Source organism: Salvelinus fontinalis, chromosome 40 (assembly GCF_029448725.1).
Source record: "Salvelinus fontinalis isolate EN_2023a chromosome 40, ASM2944872v1, whole genome shotgun sequence".
In the NCBI taxonomy this organism is placed as follows: domain Eukaryota; kingdom Metazoa; phylum Chordata; class Actinopteri; order Salmoniformes; family Salmonidae; genus Salvelinus; species Salvelinus fontinalis.
Genome location: NC_074704.1, coordinates 18,021,462 through 18,034,988, shown reverse-complemented (window position 1 = coordinate 18,034,988; position 13,527 = coordinate 18,021,462). Strand labels below are relative to the sequence as shown.

General features: G+C 44.1%; 1 protein-coding gene across 1 annotated transcript; it reads left to right on the top strand.

The window, feature by feature from the left end:
- The first annotated feature begins 248 nt into the window (after positions 1–248).
- On the top strand, positions 249–12,344 carry LOC129839753 (arf-GAP with dual PH domain-containing protein 2-like). The gene is made up of 11 exons (XM_055907382.1): positions 249–669; positions 1,339–1,469; positions 1,639–1,730; positions 3,877–3,965; positions 4,158–4,270; positions 10,091–10,237; positions 10,314–10,397; positions 10,519–10,581; positions 10,709–10,786; positions 10,912–11,140; positions 11,300–12,344. Exons 1-11 carry the CDS (start codon positions 582–584, stop codon positions 11,329–11,331), a joined length of 1,146 nt encoding a protein of 381 aa, XP_055763357.1. The 5' UTR covers positions 249–581; the 3' UTR covers positions 11,332–12,344.
- The last annotated feature ends 1,183 nt before the right edge of the window (positions 12,345–13,527 follow it).

The following is a 13,527-nucleotide window of genomic DNA, read 5'->3' as shown; positions in this document are numbered from 1 at the left end:
TTTGGGTCCGAGGCACTTTATGTTCCCCCTCCTCTCCAGGTTCTTTAAGCTGCATTTGACTTCTCACTGACTTTCATCTCAAGTGCAAACTTCGTCAAAGCTGTCTTCGTTTTTATTAAGATATTTTATTTATTTATATTTCGATATGAATATGAATTAACTTTGGTGACATCATCAGGACATTACATATTATCTCGATATATTTTGTGGGAATATATACCATACAATCAATTACAGTTGTTTTTCTTAGATATCACTATTCTGCCAGGCCTACTTGTCCGTTTATAAATTATGCGTAATATATGGCAACGCTTTTTTCACTTCCCCTGCTCATTGTTATTTGAATAGTGAGTGTTTGTGTGGAGAACAATAAACGTCATGTTGCTATGCCAGTGAGAAAAGGAAAGGTCGGCCTGTGAGCGCGGTCAAGTGCAACGACAACGAGAAAAATGACCTGACACCTGTTATAGAAGTAATACATTTTAAGTGAATGAAAAGGCATGGACCTACGTAAAATAAGCAGTTCGTTTGTTGGGACTTTTGGGACTTGGGATTGACGCAGAAGAATAGCCGATTTAATTATGGCAAATCCGGAGAGAAATAAGAAGATTCTGCTTGATATGGTGAAACAGCCCAGCAACGACCATTGTGCCGACTGTGGGGCCCCTGGTGAGTTATTTTTAATAAAATACATGTTAAACCATGATTGATAGCCTCTAACATTTGACATGTTTGGGTTACCAATGTGGCTAGGATATGGCACAGATAGGAACTGTAAAACAAAAGTTTAAAGTAGTAAAATATTGACGGACCCCCAAAACAGAAGCTATGTCTTCTATGTGACTATTTAATATTAATGATCGACTATTTCAGTGTGGTTGTCTATTGTTCATAGAATGTGGAGCATGAGCAAAAACCTAAGCCATGTAAGACATGTGAGTTATATTTGCATTTGCTTTTATTTCACTGGATTTCACTGCTGATTATGTACTTTCTATGACTGTGATGTGGTTGTCTCACCTAGCTATCTTAAGATGAATGCACTAACTGTAAGTCACTCTAAATGACTAAAAAGTCAAATGATTACAACCATGGCATGTTTTAAAGAAGTTATTTTGGGGGAAGTTATAGTTAATTCAGACAATGATTACAATGGTTCCTCCTTTCCAGTAACTCTCTACAACTCATCAGCCAACCTAGAAAAAACAACCAATCAAGGCATGACATACTACAAAGTCCAATATCCAAACTATAGTAATGTGGTTCAAAGGTATACAGGCTGCAAACATTTCAAGTGTCTGATTGATTGATACAGTATCATATTACTGCTATTCACAGAGCCAGACTGGGCCTCATACAAACTTGGTGTGTTTGTATGTGTGAACTGTTCGGGGACACATCGGGACTTGCCTGCCATCAGCCGGATAAAGTCCATACGTTTGGATTTCTGGGATGATTCCTTAGTAGAGGTAAAGTTTAACATGTCACAATAGCCCAGTAGTGTACCAAGAACCTTTACACCTTGAAGGATGTACTCTCAAGATCACCCAATAATAGTCACAATCCCTTTGATGTTGTCATGTTATAACATGCTTATGTTATTATGTTATAACGTTCCTCTTATGTTTCTAATTGTAGTTTATGAAGACAAGGGGTAACGCTGTAGCCAACGCGTTCTATGAGAAGTGTGTTCCGCCTTTCTACTACCGGCCACAGGAGAAGGACTGTGTGTGAGTGGGACTATATGTGACAATGTTGCGTTAGGGGGTAGGTGAAGGAGTCAGGCGCAGGAGAGCAGAGATGTCTGAGATGCGTAATAGGCAAGTACAGGTATGGCACAATCCAAAAGTCAAACGCCCTCAACAACAGAGACACCCGTTACTCATGCACGGAGGAACAAACAAATCTCCTAAATAACACACTCTATTAAAATGCGTAAAACAAAAAAATAGGCACAACCTCACCGAGCTACATCACCAAATAAAACAATCCCGCACAAACCTAGGCAGGCAACAGGGTAAATATATGCACACAGAAATTAACTTCTTATGTCTGCAGGGGCAGTATTGAGTAGCTTGGATGAAAGGTGCCCAGAGTAAACGGCCTGCTCCTCAGTCATAGTTGCTAATATATGCATATTATTATTATTAATATTGGATAGAAAACACTCTGAAGTTTCTAAAACTGTTTGAATTATGTCTGTGAGTATAACAGAACTCATATGGCAGGCAAAAACCTGAGAAAAAATCCAAACAGGAAGTGGAAATTCTGAGGCTGGTGGATTTTCAACCAAGATCCCATTGAAATTACAGTGAGATATGAATGGGTTTGCACTTCCTACGGCTTCCACTAGATGTCAACAGTCTGTATAACTTTGTCTGACTCTACTGTGAAGGGGGGCCAGATGAGAGGAGCATTAGTCAACACTGCCATGAGGTGACCATTCTTTGACCATGCGCGTTCACATAAGAGGGAGCTCCGTTCCATCGCTCATCTGAAGTCAATGTAATTCTCCGGTTGGAACGTTATTCAAGACTTATGTTAACAACATTCTAAGGATTGATTCAATACATCGTTTGACATGTTTCTACTGACTGTTACGGAACTTTTGGACATTTCTTCACGTTTTAGTGAATGCGCTTCATGACTTTGGAATTGTTTACCAAAAGTAGCTAATTGGACATAAATAACGGACATTATCGAACAAATCAAGCATTTATTGTGGACCTGGGATTCCTGGGAGTGCATTCTGATGAAGATCATCAAAGGTAAGGGAATATTTATCATGTAATTTCTGGTTTCTGTTGACTGCAACATGGCGGCTAATTTAACTATTGTTCTGAGCGCCGTCTCAGATTATTGCATGGTTTGCTTTTTTCGTAAATTTTTTTCTGACACAGCGGTTGCATTAAGGAGAGGTATATCTATAATTCCATGTGTATAACTTGTATTATCATCTACATTTATGATGAGTTTTTCTGTTGAATCGATGTGGCTATGCAAAATTACTGGATGTTTTTGGAACTAGTGAACGTAACACGCCAATGTAAACTCAGATTTTTTTATATAAATATGAACTTGTTCAAACAAAACATACATGTATTGTGTAACATGAAGTCCTATGAGTGTCATCTGATGAAGATCAACAAAGGTTAGTGATTCATTTTATCTCTATTTGTGCTTTTTTTTACTCCTATCTTTGGCAAGAAAAATTACTGTGTTTGTCTGCGATTTGGCGGTGACCTAACATAATCGTTTGTGGTGCTTTCGCTGAAAATCCTATTTGAACACGGACACTTTGGTGGGATTAACAACAAGATTACCTTTAAATGATATAAAACACACGCATGTTTGAGGAATTTTAATTATGAGATTTCTGTTGTTTGAATTTGGCGCCCTGCACTTTCACTGGCTGTTGTCATATCGATCCCGTTAGCGGGATTGCAGCCATAAGATGTTTTAAAGCAAATGAAACCAGGTGTGACAGAACCAAAGACAAAACAAACAGAAAAGGAAAAAAGGATCGGTGATGGCTAGTAGACCGGCGATGCCGACCGCCGAGCGCCACCCGAACAGGGATAGGAACTACCTTCGTTGGAAGTCGTGACACTATATCAATGTCTTCATTCACTCACTCAATTTAAGGAAGTGTAAATTGTGATGACTTGACAGTTGTTCATTCGGTGGAAGGATGTAGTATTATTTCAAGAGAAGAAGAAGAAACATATTGGTGTCGATTAGCCTACAATTGATTGAGTTGGCAAATACTTCCAGGGCTTGTGGTCGAAGTTGAGTCATATATTGAACACAAAAAGTTTGTATTTTAAAAATATTTGTTTTTGAATTTAAATCTTTAACCTTTTGGTTTCCTGACAGTGTTCTTAAAGATCAGTGGATACGTGCTAAGTATGAGAGGAGAGAATTCACAGGAGAGAATAACTCCCTTCAGCAAGGTTATAGTTCAGGTAAGTGCTAAATGTTGACAAGCCTTCATGGATAAGTCCATTTATTTTATTCAAATTGTCAAGGAACACAAGACATTTCCATACATCTGTCTACAGAGCAAGGCATAGAAACAAACGTACCAAAATACTGCGTATGAAGATAGAAGGGATACTAACTAAATCAATGGTTTGTATTGGTTGGATCCCATTCAGGACTTTACGAAGGAATTCTATGGAAGAAAGGCAAGGACAACAAGCAGTTCCTGAAAAGGAGATTCCTGCTCTCTGAAACGGACTTCACCTTGAGATACTTCACCAAGGAGGATGTAAGTTGGTTGAAAGGCAGAAGACATTTCAGTTGAATGATTTCAGTTGTACAACTGACTAGGTATCCCCCATTCCCTTTAAGTAGCTTCTCTCCATCCTCTTGGATCAGACAACCCAGCTAACAAAATGTCGTCCTGGGGGCGTGCCCAGAAGGCTTTGGAAAAGTCACAGGGAACATCCCCTGTTACTTAAAACAATGGGACTCCCTAAATCTTTCTCAGATCATTACCAATCCCATGAGGTATTATCCCAAACACCCAGAAAAGGCTACTCTCCTTGATGTTATCCTCAAAAAAATTCCTGATAGGTATCAGTCTGGTGTTTTTCTGTAGTGACCTTAGTGATCACTGTATTCTGAAATGGCTGCTCAGTTAAATGACCTGTACTGATTTGTCATAGACGCTTGCTGAAAAACTTTAATGAGAAACCTTCCTTCATAACTATGATTACTCAGCTACACATGCACCCCCTGCAGCAACTTGCCCAAGCCCCCCCCCCCCCCCTTCTCCTTCACCCAAATCCAGACAGCTGATGTTCTGAAAGAGCTGCAAAATCTGGATCCCTATAAATCAGCTGGGCTAGACAATCTGGACCCTCTCTTTCTAAAATTATCTGCCGAAATTGTTGCAAACCCTATTACTAGCCTATTCAACCTCTTTCATATCGTCTGAGATCCCCAAAGATTGGAAAGCTGCCGCAGTCATCCCCCTCTTCAAAGGGGGAGACACTCTAAACCCAAACTGTTATAGACCTATATCTATCCTGCCCTGCTTTTCTAAAATCTTCGTAAGCCAAGTTAACAAGCAGATCACCGACCATTTCGAATCCCACCGTACCTTCTCCACTATGCAATCTGGTTTCCGAGCTGGTCATGGGTGCACCTCAGCCATGCTCAAGGTCCTAAATTATATCATAACTGCCATTGATAAAAGACAGTACTGTGCAGCCATCTTCATCGACCTGGCCAAGGCTTTCGACTCTGTCAATCACTGCATTCTTATCGGCAAACTCAATAGCCTTGGCTTCTCAAATGACTGCCTCGCCTGTTTCACCAACTACTTCTCAGATAGAGTTCAGTGGGTCAAATCGGAGGGCCTATTGTCCGGACCTCTGGCAGCCTCTATGGGGGTGCCACAGGGTTCAATTCTTGGGGTGACTCCTTTCTCTGTATATATCAATGATGTCGCTCTTGCTGCTGGTGATTCTCTGATCCACCTCTACGCAGACGACACCATTCTGTATACATCTGGCCCTTCTTTGGACACTGTGCTAACAAACCTCCAAACGAGCTTCAACGCCATACAGCACTCCTTCCGTGGCCTCCATCTGCTTTTAAATGCTAGTAAAACTAAGTGGATGCTCTTCAACCGATTGCTGCCCGCACCCTCCCGCCCGACTAGCATCACTACTCTGGACGGTTCTGACTTAGAATATGTGGACAACTACAAATACCTAGGTGTCTGGTTAGACTGTAAACTCTCCTTCTAGACTCACATTAAGCATCTCCAATCCAAAATTAAATCTAGAATCGGCTTCCTATTTCGCAACAAAGCCTCCTTCACTCATGTTGCCAAACATACCCTCGTAAAACTGACTATTCTACCGATCCTTGACTTCGGCGATGTCATTTACAAAATAGTCTCCAACACTCTATTCAGCAAACTGGATGTAGTCTGTCACAGTGCCATCCGTTTTGTCACCAAAGCCCCATATACTACCCACCACTGCGACCTGTATGTTCTCGTTGGCTGGCCCTAACTACATATTCGTCGCCAAACCCACTTGCTCCAGGTCATCTATAAGTATTTGCTAGGTAAAGCCCCGCCTTATCTCAGCTCAATGGTCACCATAGCAACACCCATCCGTAGCACGCGCTCTACCAGGTATATCTCACTGGTCATCCCCAAAGCCAACACCTCCTTTGGCCGCCTTTCCTTCCAGTTCTCTGCTGCCAATGACTGGAAAGAATTGCAAAAATCACTGAAGCTGGAGACATATCTCCCTCTCTAACTTTTTTGTACCTGTACACAGCCAATCTGTAAATAGCACACCCAACTACCTCATCCCCATATTATTACTTATCCTCTTGCTCTTTTGCACCCCAGTATCTCTACTTGCACATCATCATCTGCACATCTATCACTCCAGTGTTAATGCTAATTTGTAATTATTTTGCCTCTATGGTCTATTTATTGCCTTACCTCCCTGCTCTTCTACATTTGTACACACTGTACATAGATTTTTCTATTGTGTTATTGACTGTATGTTTGTTTATGTGTAACTCTGTGTTGTTGTTTTTGTCGCACCACTTTGCTTTATCTTGGCCAGGTCGCAGTTGTAAATGAGAACTTGTTCTCAACTGGCCTACCTGGTTAAATAAAGGTGAAATATATATATTTTTTAAATGATTGGGCCTCTGTAAATTAGCATAGAATCCGCTTGATCCCCTCTGTCGAAGATGCTTGGTCCTTTAAAAAAATATATTTTCAGTGGTATTGTTATTAACAAGCATGCCCCCATAAATAAAATATTAATAGAAAACTAGTTCAGCCCCTGGTTCGACTGATCTGGCAGAGTTACTTCACCTGAAGAACACTATTTGACGAAAGGATCTGCACACAAATACTCAGGCTGACTGGCTGTTGTTCAGGCAAATGAGAAATAGTGCACTCGGCTATACGGAAGGCCAAAGTCAGTTACTTTAAGGAGCAGTTCTCGCTCTGTGGGTCTAACCCAAAGAAGTTCTGGAAAATGGTGAAAGACCTGGAGAATAAACCTTCCCCCTCACAGCTGCCCATGTCCCTTAATGTGGATGATGTGGTTGTTACTGACAAGGAGCGAATAGCTGAGCTCTTTAATCACCACTTAATTAAGTCAGGATTCCTATTTGACTCAGCCACGCCTCCTTTCCCGTCCAGCACTTCCTCGTCTCCCAGCCCTTCTAATGTGACTAGCCCTGATGCTCCTCCCTCTTTTTCCTCTACCTCTCTACACAGTTTCTCCCTGCAGGCGGTCACTAAGTCTGACGTGCTAAAGGAGCTCCTTAAACTTGACCCCCAAAAAACTTCTGGGTCAGATGGTTTAGATCCTTTCTTCTTTAAGGTTGCAGCCCCTATCGTTGCCTAGCCCGTCTCTCCTCTCTGGGGAGGTTCCCAGAGCTTGGAATGTAGCCACGTTGAAACATTTATTTAAAAGGGGGAGATCAAGCTGATCCTAACTCTTATAGGCCAATTTCTACAGTATCTTGCCCTGTTTATCAAAATTGTTGGAAAACTTGTCAATAATCAACTGACTGTCTTTCAGGATGTCTATAGTATTCTCTCTGGTATGCAATCTGGTTATGGATGTGTCACTGCAACCATAAAGGTCCCAAATTATGTCATCACTGCCCTTAACTCTAAGCAGTGTTAAACTGTTCTCTTTATTGACTTGGCCAAAGCTTTCGATACGGTAGACCATTCCATTCTTGTGGGTCGGCTAAGGTGTATTGGTGTCTCTGAGGGGTCTTTGGTCTGGTTTGCTAACTACCTCTTTCAAAGAGTGCAGTATATAAAGTCAGAACATCTGCTGTTTCAGCCCACCTGCCACCCCAATGCTCGATCCCAGGCCCCTCTTCTCAATTTACATCAACAACATACCTCTTATCAACTTACAGTGCATTCGGAAAGTATTCAGACCCCTTTACTTTTTCCACATTTTGTTACGTTACAGCCATATCCTAAAATGGATTCAATTGTTTTCCCCCTCATCAATTTACACACAATACCCCATAATGACAAAGCAAAACAATATGTATATATATTTTTTCAAATTTATAAAAAAACAAAAAACTGGAATATCACATTTACGTAAGTAATCAGACCCTTTACTGAGTACTTTGTTGAAGCACCTTTGGCAGCGATTACAGCCTCAAGTATTCTTGGGTATGACGCTACAAACTTGGCACACCTGTATTTGGGGAGTTTCTCCCATTATTCTCTGCAGAGCCATTCACACTCTGTCAGATTTGTTTCATCAGACCAGAGAATCTTGTTTGTCATGGTCTGAGAGTCCTTTAGATGCCTTTTGGCAAACTCCAAGTGGGCTGTCATGTGCCTTTTGCTGGAGTGGCTTCTGTCTGGCCACTCTACCATAAAGTCCTGATTGGTGGAGTGCTGCAGAGATGGTTGTCCTTCTGGAAGGTTCTCCAATCTCCACAGAGGAACTCTGGAGCTCTGCCAGAGTGACCATCGGGCTCTTGGTCACCTCCCTGACCAAGGCCCTTCTCTCCGATTGGTCAGTTTGGCCGGGCGGCCAGCTCTAGTAAGAGTCTTGGTGATAGATTTGCAAAAATGTCTAAAAACCTGTTTTTGCTTTGTCATTATGGGGTATTGTGTGTAGATTGATGATGAAAAAAATGGATTTCATCAATTTTAGAATAAGGCTGTAATGTAACAAAGTGTGGAAAAAGGGAAGTGGCCTGAATACTTTACGAATGCACTGCATCCACTTATATGCAGATGATACAGTCTTACACGGAACCCAAACTGGCTGCGCACGTGCACCATCATGCGCCATCGTGCATACATGTATTTTGTACCACTACACCAAACGCAATCACAACACACAGGTTAAAATATCAAAACAAATTCTGAACCAATTAGATTAATTTGGGAACAAGTCGAAAAGCATTAAACATTCATGGCAATTTAGCTAGTTAGCTTGCACTTGCTAGCTAATTTGTCCTATTTAGCTAGCTTGCTGTTGCTAGCTAATTTGTCCTGGGATATAAACATTGAGTTGTTATTTTACCTGAAATGCACAAGGTCCTCTACGACAATTAATTCACACATAAAACGGTCAACCAAATCGTTTCTAGTCATCTCTCCTCCTTCCAGGCTTTTTCATCTTTGAACTTATATGGTGATTGGCATCTAAACTTTCATAGTATTACTACACCGACCAGCAACACAGTTCGTCTTTCAATCACCCACGTGGGTATAACCAATGAGGAGATGGCACGTGGGTACCTGCTTCTATAAACCAATGAGGAGATGGGAGAGGCAGGACTTCCAGCGCTATCTGCGTCAGAAATAGAAAGGAGTTCTATTTTAGCCCTTGGCAACGCAGACGCTTGTTGACGCGAGTGAGCAGTGTGGGTGCAATAATTGAATAATATAGATTTCTAAATGTATTTTGCAACGACGCAACGCGAGCGGTGTGGTCAGCCTATTATACTCAGCTGGCTCCTCCCCAGATTTTGTGTGTCATGCTCTGCAACAAAGCTTAGTCCTGCAATCTTTCTCTGCCCTTAACCTTGTTCTGAACACCTCCAAAACAAAGGTTATGTGGTTCGGTAGGAAGAATGTCTTACTGACACTGGTGGCTGCTTCACGTGTTTAAAAAAAAAAAGTCTCTACCATTTCGCCCTTTGTGCTGTTGTCTGTGCCTAAGAATGTTTGTGCCATGTTTTGTGCTGTTACCATGTGGTGCTGCTGCCATGCTGTGTTGCTACCATGTTGTTGTCATGCTATGTTTTGTCATGCTGTGTTGCTGCCATGTTGTGTTGTTGTCATGCTGCGTTGCTGCCATGTTGTGTTGTTGTTTTAGGTCTCTTTATGTAGTGTTGTGGTGTCTCATTTGTCGTGATTCGTTTTGTCAATTTTATTTTTATTTTTATCCCAGCCCCCATCGCCGCAAGAGGCCTTTCCCTCTTGCTAGGCCGTCATTGTAAATAAGAATTTGATGTTAATTAACTTACCTGGTTAAATAAATGTTAAATATAAAATACCTGAGAAGGGATCATTATAATGCTGACTGTTGTGTATTATTGACCCTAGTCCAAGAAGCCCAAAGCAGTCATCTCTATGAAGGACCTCAATGCCGCGTTCCAGCCGGAAAAGATAGGCCACGCCCATGGGCTGCAAATCTCCTACCTGGAGGAGGAACGAACCAGAAACCTGTTTGTTTACCATGACAACAGCCAGGTAATAACCTATGACAAAACTCAATTGAAACGTTATCATGAAGACTTGGGGTCAAATTTCTCTCTCCTACTTCTAGGAAATTGTGTCCTGTTTCAATGCGATTCGGGCCACCAGGTTTGCTTACCTCAAGAAAGTCGACCCTAATGCCAGGGACAGTGACGTGAGTTCAAAGTAGAAGTCTTGTATCGCTGTAATTGACATGATATGTCACAGGTGACGTCATCCTTTCAATGACTCCCTCTGTACAGATCTGTCTCCTTTCTATGTTTTGGTTTGTGCAGCTTGTACCTTTGATAACCAGAAGTAGCATTAAAGAAGGCTACATGGAGAAAACCGGCCCAACGGTTAGTAATCCATAAAATTCATTGAACATAGTGAAGTTTTAAAGTGATATACACCGAGAGCACCAGAAATTCAACCTGTATGATGGTCAGCCAGGACTAATTCTGTGCCTTCTGTGTCTGTTCTTAGCAATGGGAGCCATTCAAGAAGAGATGGTTCATCTTTAACTTATCGGACAGAAAGCTGTCCTACTTCAAAACTTCACTGGTAATGACAACAGAGAACATACATAAGCCATTTGTATTTGTGAAGAAGAATGTTGCAGTGTGTGTGTGTGTGTGTGTATGTGTGTGGCTGTGTCTATGTGTGTATTGGTGTGTGTCCGTCCATAGGATGCCTTGGAACTGGGAGCTGTCTTCATCGGCACAGAGGGCCATGGCTACTCTGTGAGGGAGGGCCAGCCTAAGGGGAGCCGCAGTGGCAGGTGGAGGTTCGGAGTGACCTTGGAGACACCAGACAGGCAGTTTGTCTTCCTGTGTGACCAGGAGCAGGACCAGAGGGAGTGGATAGAAGCCTTCAAACTAGTAATCGCCCAGCCTATGCTACCGCAGCACTACAACAGTATGAAGACCATTCACTGTTCACCATGTTTACAATATACCAGCAGCATGAGACTTACGATTATTGTTAAAGTGGTCAATGACAGAAAGTTATACTTTTGAGTAGCTGAAATAAGTTTATTTTTTATTATTGAAAATGTGTCTTTATTTGTTGTTTCAGCTGAGGCAAACATGAGAAGGATGAAAAAATGAATGGTGTAAAAACCGGAGGAAAGGAAAACACGATTTACAGGAAGAAATGGCAATGTGTGAGGCTGGCTGCCTGTTTCAGAGAGCCTACCAGTGACAGGTGGAGGCTTCTCACAAGAGGTGATCAATGAACTCTTCAATGGAGTCATGTTTATTGGAAAATGATGAGAGGCTAAATGAACTCAGTGTCACGGCTGTCGCTTTCCTCATCCTCAGATGAGGTGAGGAGAGAAGGATCTTCAGACCAAAATGCGGAGTCAGGGAAATAAGCCATCTTTATTACAAATACGACGGCCACTAAACAAAACAAAACACTTTCAAAACTTACACAAAATAACAAAACGTAACGAACGGAACCTGAACATAAACTTACATCGACAAACGTAACTCACGAACAGGAACGTTACATCGAAACGTACGAACAGCCAAACAGCCCCGATAGTGAATAACATCGAACACAACGAAGACATCACAGGAGACACATGTACTCCACACAAACCCATATACTATACAACAACCCCTTTACCATAAAAAACACCCAAAACCAACAAAACACAAACATTCCCCATGTCACACCCTGACCTAACTAAAATAATAAAGAAAACAAAGAATACTAAGGCCAGGGCGTGACATAACCCCCCCCTTAAGGTGCGAACTCCGGGCGCACCATTACACAGTCTAGGGGAGGGTCTGGGTGGGCTTCCATCCACGGTGGCGGCTCCGGCTCTGGTCGTGGTCCCCACGTCACCACAGTCCCTAACCACCTCCTTAGCTTCTTCAAAATGACCCCTCTCCACATTAACCCCATTGCATTAAGGGGCAGTTCCGGACTAAGGGACAGCTCCGGACTAAGGGCCAGTACCAGGGTAAGGGGCAGTACCAGGGTCAGGGGCAGTACCAGGGTAAGGGGCAGTACCAGGGTAAGGGGCAGCACCAGGGTAAGGGGCAGCACCAGGGTAAGGGGCAGCACCAGGGTAAGGGGCAGCTCCGGACTGAGGAATGGCAGCTCCGGACTGAGGAATGGCAGCTCCGGACTGAGGGACTGCAGCTCCGGACTGAGGGACTGCAGCTCCGGACTGAGGGACTGCAGCTCCGGACTGAGGGACGGCCCATGGCTGGCTGACAGATCTGGCTGCTCATGGCTGGCTAACGGATCTGGCTGCTCATGGCTGGCTGACTGATCTGGCTGCTCATGGCTGGCTGACTGATCTGGCTGCTCATGGCTGGCTGACGGATCTGGCTGCTCATGGCTAGCTGACGGATCTGGCTGCTCATGGCTAGCTGACGGATCTGGCTGCTCATGGCTAGCTGACGGATCTGGCTGCTCATGGCTAGCTGACGGATCTGGCTGCTCATGGCTAGCTGACGGATCTGGCTGCTCATGGCTAGCTGACGGATCTGGCTGCTCATGGCTAGCTGACGGATCTGGCTGCTCATGGCTAGCTGACGGATCTGGCTGCTCATGGCTAGCTGACGGATCTGGCTGCTCATGGCTAGCTGACGGATCTGGCTGCTCATGGCTAGCTGACGGATCTGGCTGCTCATGGCTAGCTGACGGATCTGGCTGCTCATGGCTAGCTGACGGATCTGGCTGCTCATGGCTGGCTGACGGATCTGGCTGCTCATGGCTGGCTGACTGATCTGGCTGCTCCTGTCTGGTTGGCGGCTCTGGCAGATCCTGTCTGGTTGGCGGCTCTGGCAGATCCTGTCTGGTTGGCGGCTCTGGCAGATCCTGTCTGGTTGGCGACTCTGGCAGATCCTGTCTGGTTGGCGGCTCTGGCAGATCCTGTCTGACGGACGGCTCTAGCGGCTCCTGTCTGGCTGGCGGCTCTAGCGGCTCCTGTCTGGCGGACGGCTCAGTGGGCTCATGGCAGACGGGCGGCTTTGCAGGCTCATGGCAGACGGGCGGCTTTGCAGGCTCATTGCAGACGGATGGCTCAGATGGCGCTGGGGAGACGGATGGCTCAGATGGCGCTGGGGAGACGGATGGCTCAGATGGCGCTTGGCAGACGGGCAGTTCAGTCATCGCTGTGCAGACGGCAGACTCCTGCCAGCTGAGGCGCACTGTAGGCCTGGTGCGTGGTGCCGGGACTGGTGGCACCGGGCTGGTGACACGCATCTCAGGGCTAGTGCGGGGAGCAGCAACAGGACGCACAGGTCTCTGGGGACACACAGGAGGCTTGGTGCGTGGTTTAGACA

What these genes read in the sequence shown, in the direction of transcription:
- LOC129839753 (XM_055907382.1), top strand. Translation starts at nt 582, where the DNA reads ATGGCAAATCCGGAGAGAAATAAGAAGATTCTGCTTGATATGGTGAAA. An exon ending in CTAATGCCAGGGACAGTGAC is followed by an intron (nt 10,398 to 10,518) that starts GTGAGTTCAAAG and finishes TGGTTTGTGCAG; the next exon opens with CTTGTACCTTTGATAACCAG. An exon ending in GCTACCGCAGCACTACAACA is followed by an intron (nt 11,141 to 11,299) that starts GTATGAAGACCA and finishes TTGTTGTTTCAG; the next exon opens with CTGAGGCAAACATGAGAAGG.